Consider the following 22,285-nt stretch of genomic DNA (forward strand, 5'->3'; position numbering starts at 1 on the left):
ACTGTTTTGTCTTGTTTCCCCTCCATTAAGAGAGTCTCATAAGGGAGCCTGGGCCACTTTGTTCAGCCCAGGGCACAGGGTGGGTCCCTTTCCAGCCAGGTGACCTGACTGCCAGTCCTTTCCTGACTGTGGGCCTTCGGTGGCCTTTGATTACCTGAAGGTCTAGTCCACGGAATGTATATTCACCCCAGTTACTGAAGAAAACACCTCCAAGGACACACCTTACTCTGGGGCGAGGAATCAAGGGTGGGGTAAGCATGCTGTCTCTAAGGACGGCAGATGCTTTATTCTGGCAGCAAGAAAGTGTTGCACAGCCCCCCTGAGAGTCCGATGCAGCCGCATGTCAGCTGTGTGGTTTAGCCAGGTTGCACTGCCTCTCTGAGCCCAGTTTCCTCACGTGTCACATGCACACAGGAACCCGGGTGAACATGAGACTCAGTAATGGATTTGACTGTCCGGCAGCTACATCTCCCAGCGAGGTGCTCAGAGGAGTCACGAGCGTGTTCCGTTCCCCTGCCCAGCCACTCGTGCCGTCGCTGTGAAGACGTGATCTCTGTTAGCCAGTTCGCACGTGCTGAGTGAGGGCCTGCTCTCTGCTCGCACTGTGCTCACCGAAGGACTCACCTCAGTAGGCCTGGCCCCTCTTCCGGTGCCCCACTCCACAGACCTTTCCTTCCCTAACTTCCCACGCGCGGGGGCAGAACAAGGCTTGCTTCTTACAGATCACAGAGCTCAGCCAAGTTCCATCACTCGCCCAGGGTGCCACAGCTCGTCCAGGACTGAGTTGGCGGGGAAGTGTGACTTCCGGGCCTCGAGTCCAGTGCTCGTCCCCAGGTGTGTTGTTGACTCAGTGAACACACACCGATCAGGTTCCTGCTGTGACAGGCTCTGTGCTGAGACCAGAGGGGGCCTGAGGCAGGGCCGCACCCAGACGACACGTGTGGAGGGCGGGCTCCCTGTGAACACCCTGGAAATGGGCTTGGGGAGAAGGACAGGGGTGGGGGGGGAGCTATGGGGGAGGGGCAGCAGAGCCCCAGGGAGAGGGGGGGCCGATGGACACAGATTCTGGCTGATGTAGTGAGGAGCCAGCACCATTCCCCTAGGCCTGGGGGCACCCTGGCTTTCCTGGAAGGCACTTCACCTCTGCACGGCACCCGGCACGGCTGCCCCTCCGTGTGGTCAGGGATGGGAATCAGTGCCTTTATGTTTCACCCCTACCCTCTCACTTCCCCACTCCCTGCCTCAGGGGGGAAGCCCTAGTGCCAGTTCATCTTTAAGTCCCGAAGGTTGAGGTGTGGCCTGGGGCACCACAGGAAGAGCTTATAGAGAAGGGGTGTCTTGCAAACCCAGCATCTGTGCTTCAGCTTTTGGTCGGTTTGAGAAATCAAATACTTATGGGATAATTAGGACACAGTTTACAGATCCTGGAGTAGAAGGCTTGGTGGTTCAGACAAAGACTTCGGAATTCAGCAGATGTGGCTTGAGTCCTGTTTCACCCTTTACAACTGGGTGACCTTGGGCCTGGACCTCAGCTTGTCCCTCTGTAAAACGGAATAACAGTAGTGCCCACTCGTAGGGCTCCTCTGAGGATACTGTAAGCCTGGGGCCTGGCACTGCTGCTGTGGCTGTTCTTGTTTTATTCACGCTTTGTTAAAAGGTAGACTCCGTGTCACCTGTTATTTCCACAAATACAGACCAGGAAGATACTAGGAAAATGGTGAACAAAAATGTATTTTTTTCTGGCTACTGCCTCTATTGTGGAGTTTCCTTAAATCAGTAATGTTTGGTATCAAACATGTCCTTGGTGTTAAAGTATTGACTTAAGAGGTTTCATCTGTCTCTGTTTTTCTGTCGGTGTATTGCAGGTGGTGAAGGCATAGTTGTCTTTGATCAGTTATTTTTAAGGAGGACCTGAAGACTTGGGAACCTGGGCCGAGGGAATTAGTTTAAATGTTCCACTGCCGTCTGGGAAACACATTCTCCGGGCATGTTCTCTTATTGAAACTCCAGACTCTCTTTCCAATGTCAACTTGGTCTGGGAAAGTATGGGCTGTTGATAAAGTTCCTAGGCAGCTTTTAACTTTTATCCTTTAAACTCAGATGCCTTAGCAGCAAGCAAAAGGCATCCCCGGACAGATTTAATTCCCTGCTCTTGGCAGATGTGAACCTTGACTGCAACCAGAGGATTCTTCTGCCCGCTCCACCCTTCCATGGGTTTGTCATAGGATCTGGCAGAAGGCAGCATGACCCTCTGAAAGATGGCCTTCCCCAAATGTTCATAAATTTGCTTCTAGATCCTGCCCACAGATTGCTTTTGTCACACCAACAGCTGAAGTTACGAAAGTTTAAAAGTGCATACAGCCTTCCCAAAGACCTTGTAGAATTGCTGTTTTTCTCCCATTTCCTTTGCTTAATGGGAGGGGGAAATGGAAGCTCTGAAAGGAATGACTTGCTTGGGCCATCAGGAAAATCACTGTCAGCGGCCAAGGTTATGTTTAGGTTCTGCTCTGAGTCCTGTGTTGGGGTGGTGAGATATTCTTCTGCTATAAAACGAACTTGTACAAGTAGTAAACACAGGATAAGGATATTAAAAGAAGGAAACGTTTAATTGGGCGAGTTCCAGCGTGGTCAGTTTCTTTTCTTTAAAGGGTAGCTCTTCAAAATGCATGACAGAAACGTTTGGTAAACTCCTGTAATCTTCTGAAGAGTTATATAGAATCTTAGAGTTTGCAAAACTTTTTTGCATATATGAAGGCGTTTAGCGCGCACCGGGCAGGGTTCCCATTTGCCAGAAGCCGAGAGTCTCAACCACAGTGATATCAGACAGCTGGGTTCGAGGGTTGCAGACGCCTGAAGGCACATTGAAGACTGCAGAACAAAAGCAAGAGAGTTTCATGTTAGGAAGGACTCGTGTGAGAAAGCAAAGTTGTCCCCTGTCCCTGCGGTGTCCTGAGGAGGCAGACCTGGATTCAGATCTCACTCTCACCCCTGCCAGCTGTAGGATCTTGGGCAAATGCTTGATTTATTTTCCTGGAGCCTTGGTCTTCTCATCTGGAAAACGGGAATACTGTTAATAGCAATGCCTGTTCACAGGAATTCGAGAGATGAAATGAGAAGAGCCCAGCCCATAGTTGGTCCTCAGGGAGGCCGGGGCGGAAGCGCAGCTGGGAGGGGGCGGAGGTGGCTCTGGGGCCAGGATGCCATGGGGCTGGGTTGAGGCCTCTCACTAACCGCGGGCAGTGTCACTTGGTGCCCGCTGACCATCCGTGTGTACCCTGGGGAGTGGGCACCGGTGTCTGGGGCCTTCTCTGTGCTGCGCTCTTTTATATACATTTTCTTACCTAACTCTCCCAGCAGCCCCCAGAGCAAAGGTGTTCTCACTTTCATTTTAAAGATGAGGAAACTGAAGTTAAGGGGCTTGGGAGGTGAGGGGGAGGCTGCCCAGTCCCTTAGCACGCCTCCTTGCCTCACGCTGCATCCGATCCCGTACAGGCAGTGGCTGCCACGTGGCCTTCTTTAAAAAAAAATTTATATGTATATGCAGTACAGTTCAGTCTTTGGTGTTTAGTTCTGTGAGTTTTGGCAAATGCATAGACGGAGTGGGCTTTTTAAATTTAAAATTGTGACGTAAGAAAAAAATTTTTTTCTGTTTAGCTTTGTATCTCTATGAGATGAGGGATGTTCAGTGAACTTATTGAGATCATCGTTTCATGACGTGTGGAAGTCAGATCATGATACTGCACACCTGAAACTTACACAAGGCTGTATATCCATTATATCTCAAAAAAACTGGAAGAAAAAAAATTTTTAACTTTTGAGATCATTGTAAATTCACATGTCGTTGTAAGAAATCATAGAAATCCTGTGTACCATTTACTCAGTTTTCCCCAGCAGTAACATGTTGCAAAACTATAGTACAAATCACGAGCAGGAAATTGACACCGACGCGATACAGTCGAGATACGGAACATTTCCATCACAAGGATCCCTGCCGGTGTCTTTTCATAACCACACCCAGCTCCCTCACCCCCATCCCAAGCGCCCGTTCAAAGCCCCAGTAACTTCTAATCTAGTCTTCATTTCTGTAATTTTGTCATTTCAAGAATGTTATGTAAATGGAGTCATGCAGTAATTAACCTTTGGGGCCTGGGGTTTTTCACTCAGCATAATTCCCTGGAGATTCGTCCAGGTAGATGTCAATAGTTCGTCCCTGTTTAGTGCTGAGGACTGTTCCATGGGATGCTCTTCCACAATTTGTTTAGCTAGTCACCCGTTGAAGGACATCTGGGTGGTTTTCTGGTTTTGGCTGTTATGAACAATCACGTGCAGGGTTTTGTGTGAACGTAAGCTTGCATTTCTCCGGGATAAATGCCAAGGAGTGCACTTGCTGGGTTGCGTGGTAGTTGCTCGATGGGGCTTTGAAGGATGCATCTGGTATGGAGGGGCAGGTAGGGGTGGGGGCTTTGCTGCAGGTGGACACCAGTGGGAAGCACAGCCCGGGAGCTCACCCCTGATACCCTGGGTGAGTTGCTTCGTCTGTCTGTACACTGTTACTACTTACATCTGTCGTGTATTGATATATAAAGCACCCGGTACACAGTAGGTGCTCAGTAGATAGAAGCTGTTCTTAACACGGGTTAAGAGAAGACCCACCAGGACAGAGCAGGATCTGTGCCCCAGAGGTGACCTCAGGAGGCCTTTCCCTTGCCCCCTGTGGGCTCTGGGGCACCTCCTTTTTACCTTCGGCAGAGCGGTGCACCCAGTCGTCCCTCAAAGGCCGAGTTCCTGGCTTCTCCCTGAGAAGTACCTGGGCCCGTTCTCGGACTGGGCTCCGAGTCTCTGGACGGGCACTGGCATTCCCCAATGAGCTTGGCCAGGCCCATGCCACAGATCAAAGGAACCCCAGGGAATTCCAGATTGTGCCAGGCTCTGATGGTCTGGATTTGCCTCACAGGGTCTGAGAACGTGCCCGGATCATTTCAGATGTTGCTACGATTTAGCCGAATTCCAGAAACGTGTGGAGCTCTTGCTGTAGTCGAGGCACCGAGCTAGGTGCTGCAAAGGGTTAAAAAAAAATCATTCTCTTTCAACAGATCAACCCAGCCAACTCCAGCTCCTTTGGGAGCATCCTATGGCCGCATGATAAAGTCTGGCATTCGGAGCCTTTGGTCTGGTGTGACTCTGTCTTTCCAGCCCCTTGTCCTGCTGCTGCCCCCTCTCCACGTGCCCTGTGTGCCTGCCAGCAGTGTGCTCACTGCCCCCCCACCCAACGCCGTGTACAGGCCAGGCTGCCATCCTACGCTCACGTTTCCCTCTTCCCAGGTGCCTCTTCCCTTCATGTTGAAACCTTGCCTATTTTTAATCAGAAAGGCGTTATATGCACTGGATGAAATACTCAAATAGCACGTGTCCGTGTGTAAGGCTATACACTCAAAGTGCCTTCTCCCACTCCAGGGCCACGTGGTTATGGGACCATGCTGTACTCCTCTTCTTGCTATTTTCATTTACAGTGTTATCTTAGAGAGTGCTTCGTATCTGTACCATTAAAATTGCCTCATTAACACTGCAGTAAAGGTGACATGGTATTTGTTGACATAGCTACACTGTGATTTCTGTTACCAGTCACCTGCTGATGGCCGTCTGGGTTGTCCCCTCTCCTGGGCTCTTCCAGGCAGTGCTGCGTGTCATTGGTCCCTGTGCAAAGGGGTCTGTTTGTGACTCAGCCCCAGGGCCCCCCTCCTCCATCTGCCTTCCATAGCTGTGGTACCTGTGTTCACAGTACTGTCTTTCCACGACTCCTGAAGACAGGGCTTGTGCAGGACCTTCCTCCTCCTTCCAGTGCCTGCCATGTTTACCGACCACCCAGTTTCCAGGAGCATATGGTGCTCTGGTATTCACCAGTCATGCTGCCTCTGTGCGACCTGGCCTTTTGTAGGGGCTCCAGTGGGAGCAGAGCTGCGAGAGCTGGGACACCTGCACCACCTCCTCCATCCAGCTTCGTGCTTGGTACACAGCGGCTGCATCGGATGGGCTAACGTGTTTCCATGGCGATAAGACTTCTACAGCATCGTTCTTACTGGCCGCCTACTGTTTCACCAGAGGCATGGGCCATAATACAGCCAGTCACCCCCCCCCCCCGCCTTTTTTAAAAAATTTATTTATTTATTTTTATTTTTGGCTACGTTGGGTCTTCGTTGCTGCGCGCGGGCTTTCTCTAGTTGTGGCGAGCGGGGGCTACTCTTCGTTGTGGTGTGCGGGCTTCTCATTGCGGTGGCTTCTCTTGTTGCGGAGCACGGACTCTAGGTGCGTGGGCTTCAGTAGTTGTGGCTCGCGGGCTCTAGAGTGCAGGCTCAGTTGTAGCACACGGGCTTAGTTGCTCCGTGGCATGTGGGATCTTCCTGGACCAGGGCTCGAACCCCTGTCCCCTGCATTGGCAGGCGGATTCTTAACCACTGTGCCACCCAGGCAGCCCAGCTAGTCTCCTCTTGATGGAATTTAGCTTTGAAAAGTTTTGATGGAATTTCCCTTTTAAAAAAATTTGAGAGGACAGATGCTTGGGTGTCCATTGCTGAGAAAAGATCGGGACTCACAGGCTCCCCCATGAAACTAGTGGCAGTAGCTACTTGTTTATTGAGCAGTTCTTCAAATGAGCTAGGGCTTCTCACCAAGCAAGCCGAGCTCTCTTTTCTTATGATACAGTCATCTTCTGAGGCAGGCACTGTTGTCCCTATTGTATGGAAAGGGAAACCAAGGCTCAGAGAGAAAGTAACTTGGCAAAGGTCACTCAGACGATACGTTTCAAGAGCTGGGATTCCAGCTCAGGTGTGCTTGGCTCAGGACCTGAGCTTGTAACCACCGAACCCTCCTGCCTTGTTAGGGAAGAAGGGAATGGGGAGGGCGGGTCACCCCTGGGCCTGGGGTAATGGCTGGCGGCCCCAGAGCTGAATCGAGGTTGCACCTAGAGAGAAGACGGCCTCTATCAGGCCTCATCTCCGTCTCTGATTGGCACAAAGGGTCCTCTTGAAGGGAGAGTCCACGGCACCACTCCGGGCACTCTCCTGCTCACATGGCCCGCCCTGCTCCCAAGCCAAGCGTCCAGGGGGCTGGCGGGCATTCCTGGCTCGGCTTTCTGGCCAGACTCGGAGGAGTGATCTGAAATTCTTTGCTGGGGCAGATCATACTTGGTCAGAACGTTTCACTTCTAGATTGATGTGGCTTTGAAACTCTGCATCAGGTCTCCCAGTGTGACCTGGGAGCCTGGAGACTCCACTGGCCCTCCCTCCTGAACAGTCAGTCCTTTGAAAATGTATTGATTTCCCTCCTTCCCTTCCCTGCTTTTGCACTTTGGATGAACCTTGTTTTCGAAGAACAGTAGAAGGTAATTTTCCTCTGCTCGCCAGCTGGCCCGTAATTGAGCAATTTCAATAACACCCACTGTAAAGTCTAATCGAAGTAAACAGGAAAATATGATTTACAATCTGGACGGCAAGTAAATACCAGGGTGCAATTAATTTTTACACAGAGCAGCAGATTCTAAAACATTTTCCTGCACTGACCAGTTTGATTTTAATTACAGATTAGGAGCTGCTTTTTATTTATTTATTTTTTACTATTGTTATCATTACTTTTTACTTTTTGATGGTGATCTTCCGGTTCCTTGGATCTCTGTGACTTCCTCTGAAGGTGTAACCACAGAGGGGTGGGATGGAAATAGGATCAGAGAAATTAATTTGTAAGGAGCGATTTTCCCAACCTGGACTGAAGGCTGCACTCTTTGGGCTTTTGCTTGGTGAGAGATGAGGGTGGGTTGGGGAGATGCTCCGGGCTGTGTAGAACGGTGATGAGAGAGGGTCCCATCGCTGCTGGGAACTCAGAGGGGCGTGCGCAGGCCGTGACTTGGTTTGGCTCATTCTGAGGAAGGGGACGGAGGCCCCCCGTGTTGCAAATGTGTCATTTCGGAATCATGGTGCTTCCAAGGATGGGAAGTACGTGCCTTTAAATGGACCCTCCTGGTTCTTCCAGTGGCTTCCGTTCAGACCTGGGCGGAGAACAGGAGCCACCTTGCCGGCTGCCTGAGGGCCAAGCCCTTGGGCTTTGACTGCAGGGTCGCCCGTGTCTGACCTCAGCCGACCTCTGGCTGTCTGTGGGGCTAGCTCAGTGTAGGAGGTCACGTGGCTTGAGCGCACTTTGGGGACAGCAGTCTGTGAGCAGCCCAGACCCCGAGATCTGTCTTAAAGGTGCCACGAGGCTGAGCTGGGATTCACTGTTGTGCCCACCAGGTGTTGGCTTTAGGGACACCCTAAGGCTGGCCTGTGGGTGGGTGAGGACTCCAGGAAGGCCATTCCGGCCTTCGTGGCCCCCGCCAGCATATATCTCCTGAAGCGGAGAGGCGGTTCCATTCCCCAGCAGGGTCCCAGCGTGAAGGGGAGGGGGCGGCTCTCTCGGGGCCCGGGTCTGCCCCAGTCCTGAATCCCTTTGCGTTTCTTTTATCTTTCCAGGGAGTTGACCACGCTTGGCCGTTTCCTGGAAGAGCCCCACCCCGAGGGTGAGCAGCCGATGGGGAGCCGTGTCTGCTGACGTCACCATCTGGGGGTGCCCAGGAGGTCGCCTCTGCCCAAGCCTGCCCGCCCGAAGATGGCTCGTGCCCACCCTGGGCTGGCGCCCAGTGCCTGAGGCCCTTACCATGGTGATGGTCCTAAGTCAAAGCCTCGACAAGCAGGGAGCTGACCCCGTAGCGTGCAGGACCTTCAGCCCTGAGCTGGTAAGGACCCGGTGGCCTGGCTTCTCTGGTGACCCTTTTGAGGCCCGATATCCAGGTGGGGCTGTGGACGGAGCAAGAGGGCTTAGCAGATGTGCCCAGAGGTCCCGCAAGCAGAGCTCTGGGAGCCGTGGCAGGCGGGGCAGTGGAGCAGAGTCACCCGGAGCCCGGCTTCGCCCTCACAAGAAGGAAGGAGCCAGCCCAGATTTGAGTCCTCTGGCGAGCGGGGAGGGCAGGCCAGCACCCTGGTAAATAATATCAAGCGTGCTTCTGCCGCCCCTGCCAGGCTGAGACCCACATTCCTTCTGGTCTCCACCCGGTCAGGAAGGTGGTTTCCAGAAGGCGGGGTGGTACCGAGATAAGGCCGGGCCTCCAAAGGGCAGTCAGCGCGAGCGAGAGCTGCCACCTCAGGAATGTCCAGAGTGGGAGACAGTGGAGAAAGAAGGCGCGGCCTGGCGGCCAAGGTGGTGGGCCTGGTGGCGGCTGCCCTCTGCAAGGGTGGTCCTCGGGCCACGTGGCCCGGTGAGCTGGGCCAGAGAGGCAGACAGCCGGCCTTCTTAGGCCGAGAAGAAAACGGCCTCCCCACCCTCCTTCTAGCCCTAATTCCTCAGAAGTGGGTGGGCTGCTCCCCGGCAGAGGGAGCTGAAAGCAGTCCCACTCGGGCATAAACACTCTTGTGGGGGGTTTTGCACGTGGATACGTCCCAGGGACTCTCTGCTGCTTCTGTGGTCAGGGATGGGGGCACTGTCCGGGGTCATGTCACCCAGCGCCCCTCCTGGCGCCCTCACAGCCCCTCGTGAGACCCCGCGCTAGCACCTAGTGGGCTTTCTCCCCCGATCTCACCCCACGACCCAGGTCGAGAGCAGGCAGGTGGGTCTTAGGTCCTCGTAAGAGCTTGTGAAAGCCTCCAAGACCTGTGTCCACTCCACAGGCCTTCACGGAGCACCTTGGGCTGAAGGAATTCCGCAAGATAAGTAGGGTCTCTGCCCATCACTCCTCCCTTTCCAATTTGTGTTGAATATACATCCGTCAGTAGATTCCCTCTCATCATCCCCACTGCTGCTGCTCTGGTCCCTCCTGCATCCTCTCCCATCTGGATTCTTTTGGGAACTGGCCCCCGCTTCTGGCTCCTTTAGCCTGTTTGCATTACCCAGCAGCCAGAGGGAATGCAAGTCAGACCGTCCCTCCTCTGCTCAGAGCCTTCCACAGGCTTCCCGTCTCAGGCTGAGCAAACACCAGACACCTACTGGGATGTATGAGGTGCGGTGTACTCTGGCCCCCGTGACCACTGTGCTCTCTCTCCACTGCTCTCTGCCACTGACTCTGTTCAAGCCACGCCGGGCCCCCTGCTCTACATGCCTCAGGGCTTGTGCACTTCTTCCCTGGCCTGGAACACTCCCCTTTAGCAGGACTCTCTCCCTCCCTCCTTTTCTTTGGCCACTTGGCCTAAAATCTAATTCCACTACCTCCCCTACCTCCTGACCCCCGTGTACTGCCTGTCCCCTTCTCCCTGTCCTTTTCTTTCCAAGGCGCTTTACCACTTTCTAACATTTTGATCTCGTTCACTGAATGACTCCTGCCCCAGGATGTGAGCTTCACAAGGCAAGGACTTTGGTCTCTCTTGCTCCTTGCTGAATACCCAGTGCCTGACCCTGGGGCCTAGCGCGTGGCAGGTGCCCAGGGGACATTTTGGAGCGAGTGAATGCGGGCTCCTGTAGCCCAGCCTCTCAGCTCGTCATCGTCCAGTCCCTTCCCTGCTGCTCAAGTGCACGGCTGAGGGGGCGCAGGTATGAGTTGCTCTGAGGGGGTGCAGGTATGAGTTGCTCTGTTTGCTGTGGTTGGTGGGTGCTTTCCCGCTGAAATTAAAGCACTCGTGTAGAGTAGCTCTGACCAAAAAGCAACGGCTCTCAGGGTGAGGGCCTCCTGGAGGGCCCAAGGGAGGCCCCCTCTGGTTCCAGCTGTGCTGTTTGCCTCAGTTGCCGCCACTGAACTTGGTTCCCTCTGGGGGTGGGCCTGCCTGGGCTTGGCCGTGGAGCTGGGTCCAGGGCCCGTGGGCCCGTGGTCAGCTGAGCCGGTCTTCAAAGAGACAGGGCCTGAGCCCTCACCGGGAGGAGCGCGGGCTCCCAGCCCCAGCCGGGGAAGGAAAACTCATCTTCTCAGAAAAAAAAAAAAGGAGAGAAAGCCAAGGGAAGCAAATGGCCATTGAAGGGGGCTCGGTGGCTTCACAGGTCAGGGTCTGGCCTTTCTTCCCATACCCCTCCCCTTCTTGGAAAGCCATCACCTTCTGTGTTCCTTCTCTTCTTCCCTCCCCTGGACTCCCGGATGGGCAGGCCAGCTGTGGGCAGCAGCCACCTTTGGAGAGCGGCCTTCTCCTGTGTCAGTTGGTGGGTGCATCACAGGTTGTCAGCACGTTACAGGTCTGGCCTGGGTCTGCTCTCTCGGTGCAGGTGGAAGCACAGTGAAGGCAAGCGGGAGGATGGGAGCGTAGTCTGTGCGGGGCCTGCAGAGGTGCCGTCACCCCTGCCTCTCCGGGAGCCTCCCCCAACCTGCTGAGGGGTGGGGACTCGTCCATCTCTACCTGCTATACAGGCAGGAAACAGAGAGCCCAGGGGACGGAGGGCCCAGGTCACACAGCTGGCGAGCAGGGTGCCAGGACGCAGGCTTCAAGTCCAGGCCCTGTTCACCCACCAAGGCCCTCACGCCCGCCCCTACCCGGCTCCTGAGGCTGTCGTCCTGGAATCCGCTAGGCCTTGGGGAGAGGCACGGCTGTAAACAACCAAAGAAAGACCCTAAATAAGACCAGCCTAGTGATGACATCCACAGAATGTAAGATAAACTGATTAGAATTTGCTCTGAACAGCCAGCAAGGTTGAGAGGAAGATGGGGGTTTTGCTTCAGCTTCCTAAACGGGTAACATCATCCTCATGTAAATACCATCAAGATAATAACAGGAAAGATGGAAAAGCTTTTCTCTTTTGTTTTCTAATCAGACTAAGAAGATAACAGAAGTTGGGGGTTCAGATTAAAAAAGAAATCATGAATCACCACAGGCCGCTTTGGAATTAGGGAAGTGAGAGGCCCCGCAGTGAGGACAGAGCCTAAAACTGCAGGTGAAGGTCCCCTGGGGGCTTGGAAACACTGGGAGAGGAGAAGCTTGGGCCCCCCTGGGCCCTGGCCGCCCCTCCCTGCCTGCTGAAGGTCCCCGTCATGGTTCTCTTGTTCTCCTTTCCCTAAAAGCTAAATGCTGGTGACAACGTGCCTGCCCCTACTCCCGAGAGAGGTGGGCAGACGGGACTGACAAGCACTCAGTATCACCTTCCCCCAGGGGGACGGGGGTGGGGTGGGGGAGTGCAGTGACTCGGTTCCCCTTTCCCCCACTCCGCGCGGCCGCCTTCCTTTCCCCTGTGAGCAGCTCTTCCTCTGAGTGTGCTAACATTAGCTGCTGCTGCTGGAAGGTCGCCCGGACATCTGACCTCGGGGCTGCGTTCCCCCAGCTCTTTCCCGCCCGCCCACGCTCCGGCCAAGGGCCTGTTCTCTCTCCTCCCCGGCCAGGCCCAGCCTCCTCTCCCCGGCAAGCCTCCCAGCCTCTCTCAAGTCTGGAGACCAGCGGGAGCTGGGGAGCACTGCTCCCGGGAGGGCGGGGGGCGGAGGCCGGAGCGAGGCTCCAGGCCGCCTCACTTTGCGCAGCCTCAAGGTATTTCCGGCCACAACAGACACCCGTTTTGGGAGCAGGTCCTTCCTTCCACGCTTGTCAGATTAGGACGCCGAGGCTAAGTGACTTGCCCCGCAGAAGAGTTCAGTGACTACGTCCGGCCTGGCACCCAGCTGCCTGGGCACCCAGGGTCTTCATCCTCCCGCTCACCCGGAGTCGGCATTGGGCCCTACGGCCCCAGCCAGGGTCCCTGGCCGGAATCCAGAAGTTCACAGAGCCCGAGGCAGTCCCCTGCCTCTCCCCCCACCCCCGCATCAAGGGCGAGCAGGGACACCAGGGCCCGCCCTGCCGTGGCTAACGCCCCGCTCTGTCTCCATCGGCATCTTCGAGGGCCTCCACCTAAGGGCGCCTCTCCCTCCTCAGCTTCTCTTTCTTCTCGGGCCTGGCTCTGCCTCCTGCTTTCTACTGCCAAGGTCTCACCCTGTTCCCTTCCAGAGGCTGGGGTGCCCCACTTGTTCCCCTCAAGTGCGTGAGCGTGGGCCTGTTCTGCGTGGCCCTGTGGTTCCCTGTAGCACTGCATCAGAAGGAAAAGTGATGTGATTGCTTTAGTCAGTAGTCTACGGAAGAAAGTTATGAAGAAGCATGATTATGGCCAGAGATGAGCTCGGCTGTTTTCTGTCTGAGCTAGTTCCTCATTAAATAATGACCTGAATTGTGTCTTTATTTAAGTCAGGGTTTCTTGCGTTACTTAGTCAGACAGATGGCCCCTGGAGCCTCAATTTGATTTCCAGCTTTTGCCTTTCCTATGGAAGATCTGATTCCAAAACGTTCTCTGGTGATCCAAGGAGTCTCCCAGACACCAGGCTCTGCCCTGGGGGAGGCTCAGGAACAGAGGCTTTGGAGTAGGAGAAGTACCCCGGGGGGCCGTGCTTATTGTTCTGTGGCACTGCAGACCCCAGCCAGGGCTTGGGCGTGCACTTGTGTGCGAATGCTGAGTGTCTTGTGAAACCTCAGATGGTGAGAGTTTCCCCTGAGGCCTGTTGGCCTCACCACGTAGTGATTGGCTCATCCTTCCCACTGGAGTGCAGAGGGCTCCAAGGGTCCGGGAGGCTGGCTGCAGAATGGCACAAACCAGTGGGAGTAGAGCAGCCCTGGACAACTTGGTGCCCAGTGGGAACCTCACTGTTGGGCCCAGGGAAAGTGGCCAGCAGTCAGAGTGTGCCTGGGGCCTAACACCCTGGGAAGCTGTTGAACACGTGATGTTCTGGCCTGCCCACAGCCAGCCCAGCTCACGGACGGGACTCAGAAAGCAAGATGGGGGCCTGATCCCATCTTTTTTTTTTTTTTTTTTCTTTACCCCAACAGGAGGCAGAAAGCCCCAGGGGGAAGTAGTTAGCTCATGACTATTTCAGGCCTTATGTTTGACCTTAAAATTGCTGCTGTCCTATCAGTCAGCATTTCTCCATAATTATTTTGATGGAATTTGTCTACACACACAGACCAGTGTGAATTGAGCGTCATGAAGAGGATGGAGGAAAAAGCTGCATTTCAGGCGGGGTGGGAGGGTGGGGGGAGCTACACTGCTCTATACATAGTTTGGCAGGTTTTCTTACGTCTTTTTAGTTAAGCAGGTTTAACTTATAAATTATGTTTCCTCCTGGCACTAGAAGCCTCTGCCCAAAAATCACTTTGAGCAGTTGCATGATATTCCTTCAAGTAGCTGGGCCACGGCCTACTTCACCATTAGCCTCTTGAAGTCCGGCACGAAATTGGCCAGGGTTCCTCAGTTGTAAGCAGCTGAGACTGTCTCCCACTGATTTACACCAGAAGAGAATTCCCTGGAGCGATTGAGAGAAATATGGGAGAGGAGTTGGTGAATGAAGCTCCAGAAAGGGCAGGGTAGCCGGAAGGATGGTGGAGGCGGGGGCTTGTGGCAGGCTCGGGGCCTCCCCGCGGGGTGAGCCGGCCCGCACCCCCTCGGTCCAGGAGTCGGAGCCCTGGAGCAGGAGCGTCTGGTGGGCCACACCCACCCCGTGCCAGGGGGATAGAGGCACAGTCCCACCAAGACACTGTCCGGTGAGGGAGGGGAGGAGTCCCAGTGCAAAACTGGGGTGCTGCTAGCAGAAGAAGGGGGTGCACCACCAGGCCGTGCGGTTTCACATGCTCAATGAGGGGAGCGGTCGTGGGGCTTACCCAAGCCAGGGGACACGGAGAAGGTGCTCCTTCGAGTTGTAAGATCTCCGTGCGAGCGATGGCCCGTCCACGTGCGCCCCTGGGTGCAGAGTCAGAGGCCGCGTGGGGAGCCTGGGCGGCCCGGGGGTCGACCCCAACTTTGTCTGGTGCTCTCCTCCGTTCTCCGCTGAGTTTTGACTTGGCACGAGCCCAGAGATTTTGGGAGGCAGCAGATCCTGTCCCGTGAAAATCCTTTTCTGTCGGCCCTGCGTTCGCCAGGCGTGTGGCAGCAAGAGCAAGACAAGCTTGGGCTGACAGGTGGGCATAGCGGTCGGTCAGCAGAGAGTCACGTGGCGCCTGCTCTGTGCCGGGAATATCGGAGACAGGACAGCAGCCTCGAGAAGCTTGATTTTGGGGGGAGTGGAGCATGAGCAGGGAAACAGACGAACTCGTGCACACGGGGAAAGCGTTCAACAAGGCCACGTGGAGAAAAGCGCGGGTGGGGAGGGCAGCTTTCGGCTGGGATGGTCAGGGAAGGCCGCCAAGGAGGCCACGTGACAGGAACCAGCCGCAGAGCAAAAACCCTGAGGCGGCAGCGAGCTGGGCCGGTCCCGAGCTGCGTGAGTGAGGCCGGGATGGACGGAGGTTTGGCTCTGGTGGGCTGCGAGGAGGGGGCGCAGCCGGGTTTCAACCCGGTTGCTGTGGGGAGTCGTTGGAGGGTTGTGAGCAGAGCAGCCACGTGGCCTGGTCCCCCTGGGTCTGTGTGGAGGATGGAGGACGGGCCGGGGCGCAGGGCGGGGACCAGGTCGGGGGTTCGTTTGGTCCCTCGGTGGAGGGTGGTGGGGCTCGAGCCGGGCGGCGTGGGGCAGGAGAAGCAGTCGTTCCGAGCGTGTGTTCTCCAGCCTGGTGAGCGGGTCTGCGGCAAACGCAGACAGGTCCTCGCTAAGTGAATGAATGAGTGAGTGAGTGAGGGCCAGGGAGCCCTGCGCGCTGGCCCAGTGGCTCCCGTCCGTGGGCACGGACCCCCACAGCATCTCTGGCGCCCACTCACCGGCCCCCATTCCTGGGAGGGCTCCCAGCTGCCCCTCTGTCTGGAGCACAGCGGCCTGAGGGAGGGGAGGAGGGGCCGGTGAGCAGTGCCCCCCTGACCGTCAGCAGTCAGTTTGCTTCCCGCTGTGTCTGTAAACCCAGGCCTTCCTCGGTGGCCCCAGTGGCAGCGACACGCGGCCCCTGTGTCTCGCGCCCTCCTGCTGGTCCTGGTTTGGGCGTCTGTGGGCTCCCAGCCTGGGTGGCTCCCCTCGCCACCAGGCGCGGCGGTGGGGTGGGGAGGGATGGGGTCTGTGCTTCCCGGGGGGTGTCTGCTTTGTGCTGGGGCTCCTGCAGCGTCGGGGCCGCCTCCCTCGAACAGCCGGGCCTGTGGCACCAGCCAGGCCCAGCTTCTCTCTCTCCGAACCTTCTCTGGGCCGTGGGGCCTGTCTGGCTACCGCAGGTGACGCTGCCCGGAGGCAGGGCTCTGAGTGTCTGTCACCCGCTCTCCCTTCAATGACTTTGGCGTGAGCTGGGAGGGAGGCAGAGGCAGCCGTCTCTAACTTTTTCCAAATATTTCCCCGGGTGGACTCCAGGAGGGGGACCTATCCTGAACACATAAGGATTGTTTTAAACCCAAGATGGGGGACTGGAGGAGGGCGGCCCTGCCCGCCTTCCCCCCCGGCCCGTTAAGTTCCTTCTGGTCCTTTAGAAGCAGCTCTGTTTGCCCCCCAGAAGCCAGCCCTGACCTCCAGCACCCCAGCACCCCCGGCCTGGCCCATCTCCCTCCAGTCCCACTCTCTGTAGCTCAGGGGTTTGTGTGACTGTGGCCTCTGTGACGTGTGAGCTTCCTTAGGGCTGAGGCGGGTGTCCTTCACCTCTGTGTTCCAGACTGGTCAGGACGGACCCTTGATAACCTGATGGATGAGCACATTGCTGACCGAGGGCAAAGGTCCCTGACTCGGGCAGCTGAGGACAGGGGTGGGGCAGCTGCTGCCAGACACTGGCTACCCTCTTATCTGGGTGGGCCGGGTGTTCCTGGTCAGCACCCCCTCCTCCTTCCAGGCCTGAAAGAGCCAGGGCCTGGCTTCCTGCCCACTTCTTGGACCGGTAGCCTTGCGCATCCCTGTCACTTGGGGCTCCTCTCAGCAGCTAGAGCCCTCTGTGACCGCTGACCCCTCTGGAGCTGAGAGCTTCTTTCACCATCGCACGCTGAACCCCAGCACAGCCTGCACGTAACGAATTACCGGTACCTATTTGCTGAATGAGTGGAGGAAGGAAGGAAGGCAGGAATGAGTGAGACCCTTCTTCCTGGGGCCCCAATGGGCATAGATGGTGTCCTCCTCATCAGAAGTCAGAACAGGCCGCTTGACCTGGGCCTCGGCCAGCACAAGGAACCCCTGGAATGTTCCACGCTCGGGTTACTGTGTAGCCGTGGAGCAAGTGCCTGGACTTGGGGTTCTTCTAGGCCTCACTGGCTTTTCACCCAATGATCACAGTGTTCAGCTGAGGCTAGGTGTGGGGTTAGAGAGGAGATGCGCGGTGTTTACAGTGGACGGGGACGCCACTGTGGAAATGTGGTGCCGAGCAGCTCAAAAGCCATAGCTATGTGTTGAGACCAGACATAACCTTTGAGTTTCTGTTTCAGTTCGTGAGGATGCCTCGGGGGGCCTCCTGGCTGCACAGCAGCCTGCAGAGCCAGGGCCACGCTCCTGAGCTTTACCCGTTGCTTCTTCACAGAGACGGAAGAGGTGTTCTCCTTGTGTCTCGAAGGGAGGGCTCTGGAGGTGGCCTCTGCCCTTCACTCAAGGTTCTTCCTGTCACCATGGACAGGAAGAGGTCCCCTGTCCTCCTAGCCTGGGCTGTGGGGAGGCCTGTCTCCAGCTCAGCTCGGTGAACTGTTCACATCACAGCTCCTCCTGCACCCTCCTCCGTATCACTCACGTGGAAAAATCCCCTAGTGTCAGAAGTCACGGGGCTCTCTTGTGTGTTTTTAAAGCCCATTAACTTGATGGACTCCATAACTCACCGAAGGCTCCGGACAAAGAGCCCAGACCTAATTATGGGCAGATGTCTCTTTTAATACTTTTTTCTCCTTTCCCTAATCTGACGTTACCCCTTTAATTGTGACTTTAGCAAGGGATCAGTGCAGGGTCATGTGCAAACGTGCTTCTTATGACTTGAAGAGTGATAGCTTTTCTGGTTGTTTTCAGCACACGCCAAAGAAGATGAGTCAAGGACCGACACTTTTCTCTTGTGGAATTATGGGTGAGTAACCAAGGTGGCTGTGGACAGTCAGTCCTTCTCTAGCCCTTCCACCAGGGCCTGAGTCCTCCAGGTGAGACGCTAAAAGCACTTGCGGGACGCAGGCACAAGGAGCAGCCGTGGGGACTCTCTTCTGTGTGTTTGAACTGTTCCGGTCTCAGCGGTGCTGGAGTGGTGCAGGGGCTGCTGCGGCTGACTGAGGGGCCGGGCGCTGGTGTGTGGTTACGAATCTAATCTCCAACAGTGATCCTGAGAGTTTCTGTCTGATTATTAAAGTAATCACGTTCATTTTATTTTAATTCAGAAAATGCACCATAGTGTAACGTATAAAATAAAAATCTCTCCCAGCCCCAATACACAGTTATGACTACTGTTAATATTTTGGTGTAGTTTATGTCCATTGCATTTTTTACATAGCCAAGTCCATGACGAACATATGATTGTACAAAATTATTTACAAAATTTCTTTTCGCTTTTTTCGCTTAGTAATAATTACCATCGTTTCCCCGCAGCGCTAAAATTGCCCATTCCACGCATTTTAATGAGGCTATGGTATTGCATTGTGTGGATGATTCAAAATGTATTTAACGATGTAACTGTTTCTTGGTTGTTGGGTAGAAGGACTGTTCTGTTTTCTGTTTAACAGTGACTCAGTGTCTGAATCTTGCTCTGCCTTTTGGATTATTCCTTAGGATCGTTCCCAGGTATGGAATAGAGAGGCTGGAGAGCGGAACATTTTCATTTTTAAGGCTCTTCCTTCATATTTCTGACATGCTTTCCAGAAAGGTTGCCTCGGTACCCTGTTCCCATGCGAGTGTTAATTACCGTTTTTATAAGGGGGCCAAAAAGATGACTGTGTTGGTATTGATTTCTCTCTGCTCCGGATGATGGGGCAGTTTCTCCTTGCGCGCTCTCCCGTGGACTCCTGCCGCCTGCAGAGACACCTCGCCACATGAGTTTCTGTAAACCAGGCTTCCACGATGGGTCCTCTCTTTCGGGTTTCAAGTTTGTCTCCGCAGGACTATGTAAAGTCTCCGTTGCCTTTTGTCTCGGCCCTTTGCCTCTGGGCACGGCGTTTTCTTCTTTAGACTCAGTTCCGGTAGGTGGGTGATGGGGGTGGGGGTGGTGCTGGGGGTGTCACAGTGAGCATGGTGCTGTGCCACGCGCCTCACATGCAGGACCTCCTGGACTCCGCAGCTGCTTCGGGGGGCGGGCAGGGGCGCCCACTCACATCTGGGGAAACTGAGGCCTCATGAGGTGGGTAGAGTTGGACCCGGAGCGGGTGAGGATTGTTTTCTTCTCACTCACAAGCCACAGCTCTGTGGGAGAGCCCCGGGCGGCCCTCTTGGTGCTGCCGCCCAGAGGAAGTGGAAACAGGGAGCTCACCTGGCCTTGGTTTACCCGTGTGACAGAGACACTTGACTGAACACCTCGGTGGTGGTTAACGGCTTTCGACAAACCCTCAGCGACCCATCCACGTGGCCCAGAAGCCTGCCTCATTGCCTGCTTCCTGGGTCAGACTCACAGTTGAGCTGTGGCTGGGCTGCCTTCCTCTGTCGTGTCCAGGAAGGAGAGAGGGGCTCCTGGGCACGCCAACCCCTCAGCCCAGCCAGGACATCAGCTCTGAATTGGGCCAGACTAGTGACCTGGACTGTGGAGCTGTTGGTCTTTATTTCAAGGCCATGTCGTGCGTTGGGCTTCCTTGGCCTTTGCTCCAAGTGCATCATGATAAGTTGGAGCTCCTGTGGGTTCGTGATGGTGGTGTTGGCACTCACATAGTCACTGTGAACTATTTACCTTTTCTAAGCCTCAGTTTCCTCATCTGTAAAATGGCTGTTAGGACAGCACTTGCCTCGTAGGTGCGCCTTGAGCACTCTGAGACGTTTGTAAGGAGGTTGGCACAGCGTGAGCTCCATACACAGTAGGTGGAGAAGAGGGCTGAGGCCTAAAGTGAGAATCCTGCTCCTGCAGGGGGCCTCCATGCCCAAAGGGACCACCTTGGTCTCCTTGGGGAGGGGGTGTGAGTGAGAGTCGCCCTTGTGGGGGAAGATGCTCAGGCCCAGGGACCAAGGCAGAGGCGTGTGGGGAGAGGCCTTTTCCCAGATTCCCAGCAGAGTTGGTCTGAGCCCACAGAGCCCAGAGGCCTGCTTTTCGCTGGGGGCGGTGGGGGGGGGCCTCTCTCTGGCCCGGGCTTTCCAGGACGGCCTGTGCTGCTGCCCCTCCAGGCTCTGGTTTGCCGGGTGGCTCTTCAGGAAGGGCTCTGCAGTGCTCCCCTCGCCCTCGGGCTCTTCCCTTCCATGGGGTCTGTCCCCCTCCTGCTCTGCCGGCTGGCACTAGGGCACCGCCAGGCAGTGGAGGGGCAGTGGGGCAGCCACTCTGTGGGGTCTGCGCAGTTACCCCCACCCTCTCCTCGGTTTCTCTCTCTCCCACGTGCTTATCTTTCTGTTCTCAGCCCTTTCTTGGTTCGGGAGACCCTGACCCACCTGACAGCACGCACTACCAGGGCTTTTAGAAAAGTTCACCACAGTTCTTTTCAGTGGCTTGTTCTGGTAGGTATTTATTGAATACCTCCTCTGTGTCAGGCGCTTGGGGCGGGGATAGAGCGAATCAGCCCCTGCCCTCAAGGGGGTTTCTATCTGGCGGAGGAGGAAGGCCAGGGAGCAGTGGATTCCCGTGGATTAGGCCGACTTCCATGATCGGCGCCTGAAGCGGGCCCTCGGCGCTGTAGGCGTGTAGCGCATCTTCCTGAGCCTCACTTTCCTCATCCTGCACGTGGCAGGTGTTTGTGGGATTTAAAGAGACAGTGGCACCCAGGAGGTGCCGGCTCAGCCCCTCCCACCTCCATCCCTTTCCTGCACTTGCTGAGGCGGGACTGTCAGCGGTCCAAGGCCTTCCAGGCTGTGTGCTCGTGGAGACTCCGGTGGCTGCTCCAGCCCAGTGAACCCGGGACTCAAGGTGTGGCCTCGCCCTGTGACCTGAGTAGCAGTGAGACTTCATCTTAGCTGTGCCTGCTTTTCTGTAGCAGGGAAGAGGACACCCAGTGGGTCTAGCCAGACTTTTCCAGAGGGTTTTGGGCCCTTCCCGGGATGGACAATGCTCAGCAAAGATAAAACATCATAGCACTGGGGCTTCCCTGGTGGCGCAGTGGTTGAGAACCCGCCGGCCAATGCAGGGGACACAGGTTCGAGCCCTGGTCGGGGAAGATCCCACACACCACGGAGCGACTAAGCCCGTGTGCTGCAACTACTGAGCCTGCGCTCTAGAGCCCCTGAGCCGCAACTGCTGAGTCCACGCGCCACAACTACCGAAGCCTGTGCACTCAAGGGCCGACGTTTGGCAACTACTGAGCCCATGAGCCACAGCTACTGAGTCTGCGCACCTAGAGCCCATGCTCTGCAACAAGAGAAGCCACTGCACTGAGAAGCCCGCATACCGCAAAGAAGAGTAGCCCCTGCTTGCTGTAACTAGAGAAAGCCTGTGAACAGCAACGAAGACCCAACGCAGCCCAAAAAAAAAAAAAAAAAAAAAATCATAGTATTATAATCACCCAAACTCCCTGCCTGTCTCCTGAAGAAAAAGGACTCACGTTCTGGCCCTGATCAGTGGAATTCTCCCGTGAGAGCTGGGGACAGCTTGGCCCTGTGACTCGGGGCATTTCCCTCCTAAGCCCCCATGCAAGGGTCCTAGCTGGACACCAGGATGAGTTAGTTTCATAAATGTTCTTAAGGAAAACCAGGCAAGTGTATTCGGGTAGGGAGTGCCTGTTTGCTTCCTCTTAAAAAGCCACCCTTGCAAGTAGCTCAGCCTCCTCTGCACCCACTGAGATAAAATGCTTTACTAATATAATCGGCGCTCACAACAATGTTTTGTTTTGAAGTACTTCATGCTCAGTTACTGTGAGCTGGATTACAGGCCCCTCCCCACCTTTGTCGCTCCCCCCTGCCCCGTGCCCCAAGTTTGGGGACTTGATACAAAGAAGTGGTTTTGTTCTTTTCCAAAGTGGTGCTTTGGGGGGACAAAGGCAGTGTGAAGTGTGGATGAGAGGCAGGGCAGAGTGGAGCCAGGCCACCGGCCGGCCGGGGCTGGGTGCCCATCATCAGGCTGCTCGCCCAGCCTGGTTACCGCAGGGCCCCTTCTAGCAGAGACGGTGCTGTGCCTCTTGGTTTCTTTTCTCACCTCCCAGACCGTCCTCAGCACACCTGTGCTGAACTGGAATTTCCTCTGCAACCAGCTTCTCTGGGGAAGAGCCATGTCTGCCCGGTTATTGCGTTCTTGACACAGGAAACCTTGGTCAGGTGGCAGTCTCATGGGTGTGGCCCGCCCACCGGTTAGCTGGCCTGAGAGGCGAGCCAACCCCCATTCCTGGCCGTGATTTCTAGTGGGTGTGGACAGGGGCCTGGCTGCTCCCGAGA

General features: G+C 55.6%; 1 protein-coding gene across 1 annotated transcript in view; it reads left to right on the plus strand.

Annotated features, from left to right (window-relative positions):
- FAM53B (family with sequence similarity 53 member B) overlaps positions 1 to 22,285 on the plus strand; it is a 114,490-nt gene that overhangs the window by 26,737 nt on the left and 65,468 nt on the right. The window contains exons 2-3 of the mRNA XM_061185419.1: positions 8,499 to 8,761; positions 17,822 to 17,876. Of these exons, the coding sequence (XP_061041402.1) occupies positions 8,684 to 8,761; positions 17,822 to 17,876 (133 nt within the window). The 5' untranslated portion in view covers positions 8,499 to 8,683. The remainder of the gene's footprint in view (positions 1 to 8,498; positions 8,762 to 17,821; positions 17,877 to 22,285) is intronic.

This window comes from Eubalaena glacialis, chromosome 1, assembly GCF_028564815.1.
Source record: "Eubalaena glacialis isolate mEubGla1 chromosome 1, mEubGla1.1.hap2.+ XY, whole genome shotgun sequence".
Classification (NCBI taxonomy): domain Eukaryota; kingdom Metazoa; phylum Chordata; class Mammalia; order Artiodactyla; family Balaenidae; genus Eubalaena; species Eubalaena glacialis.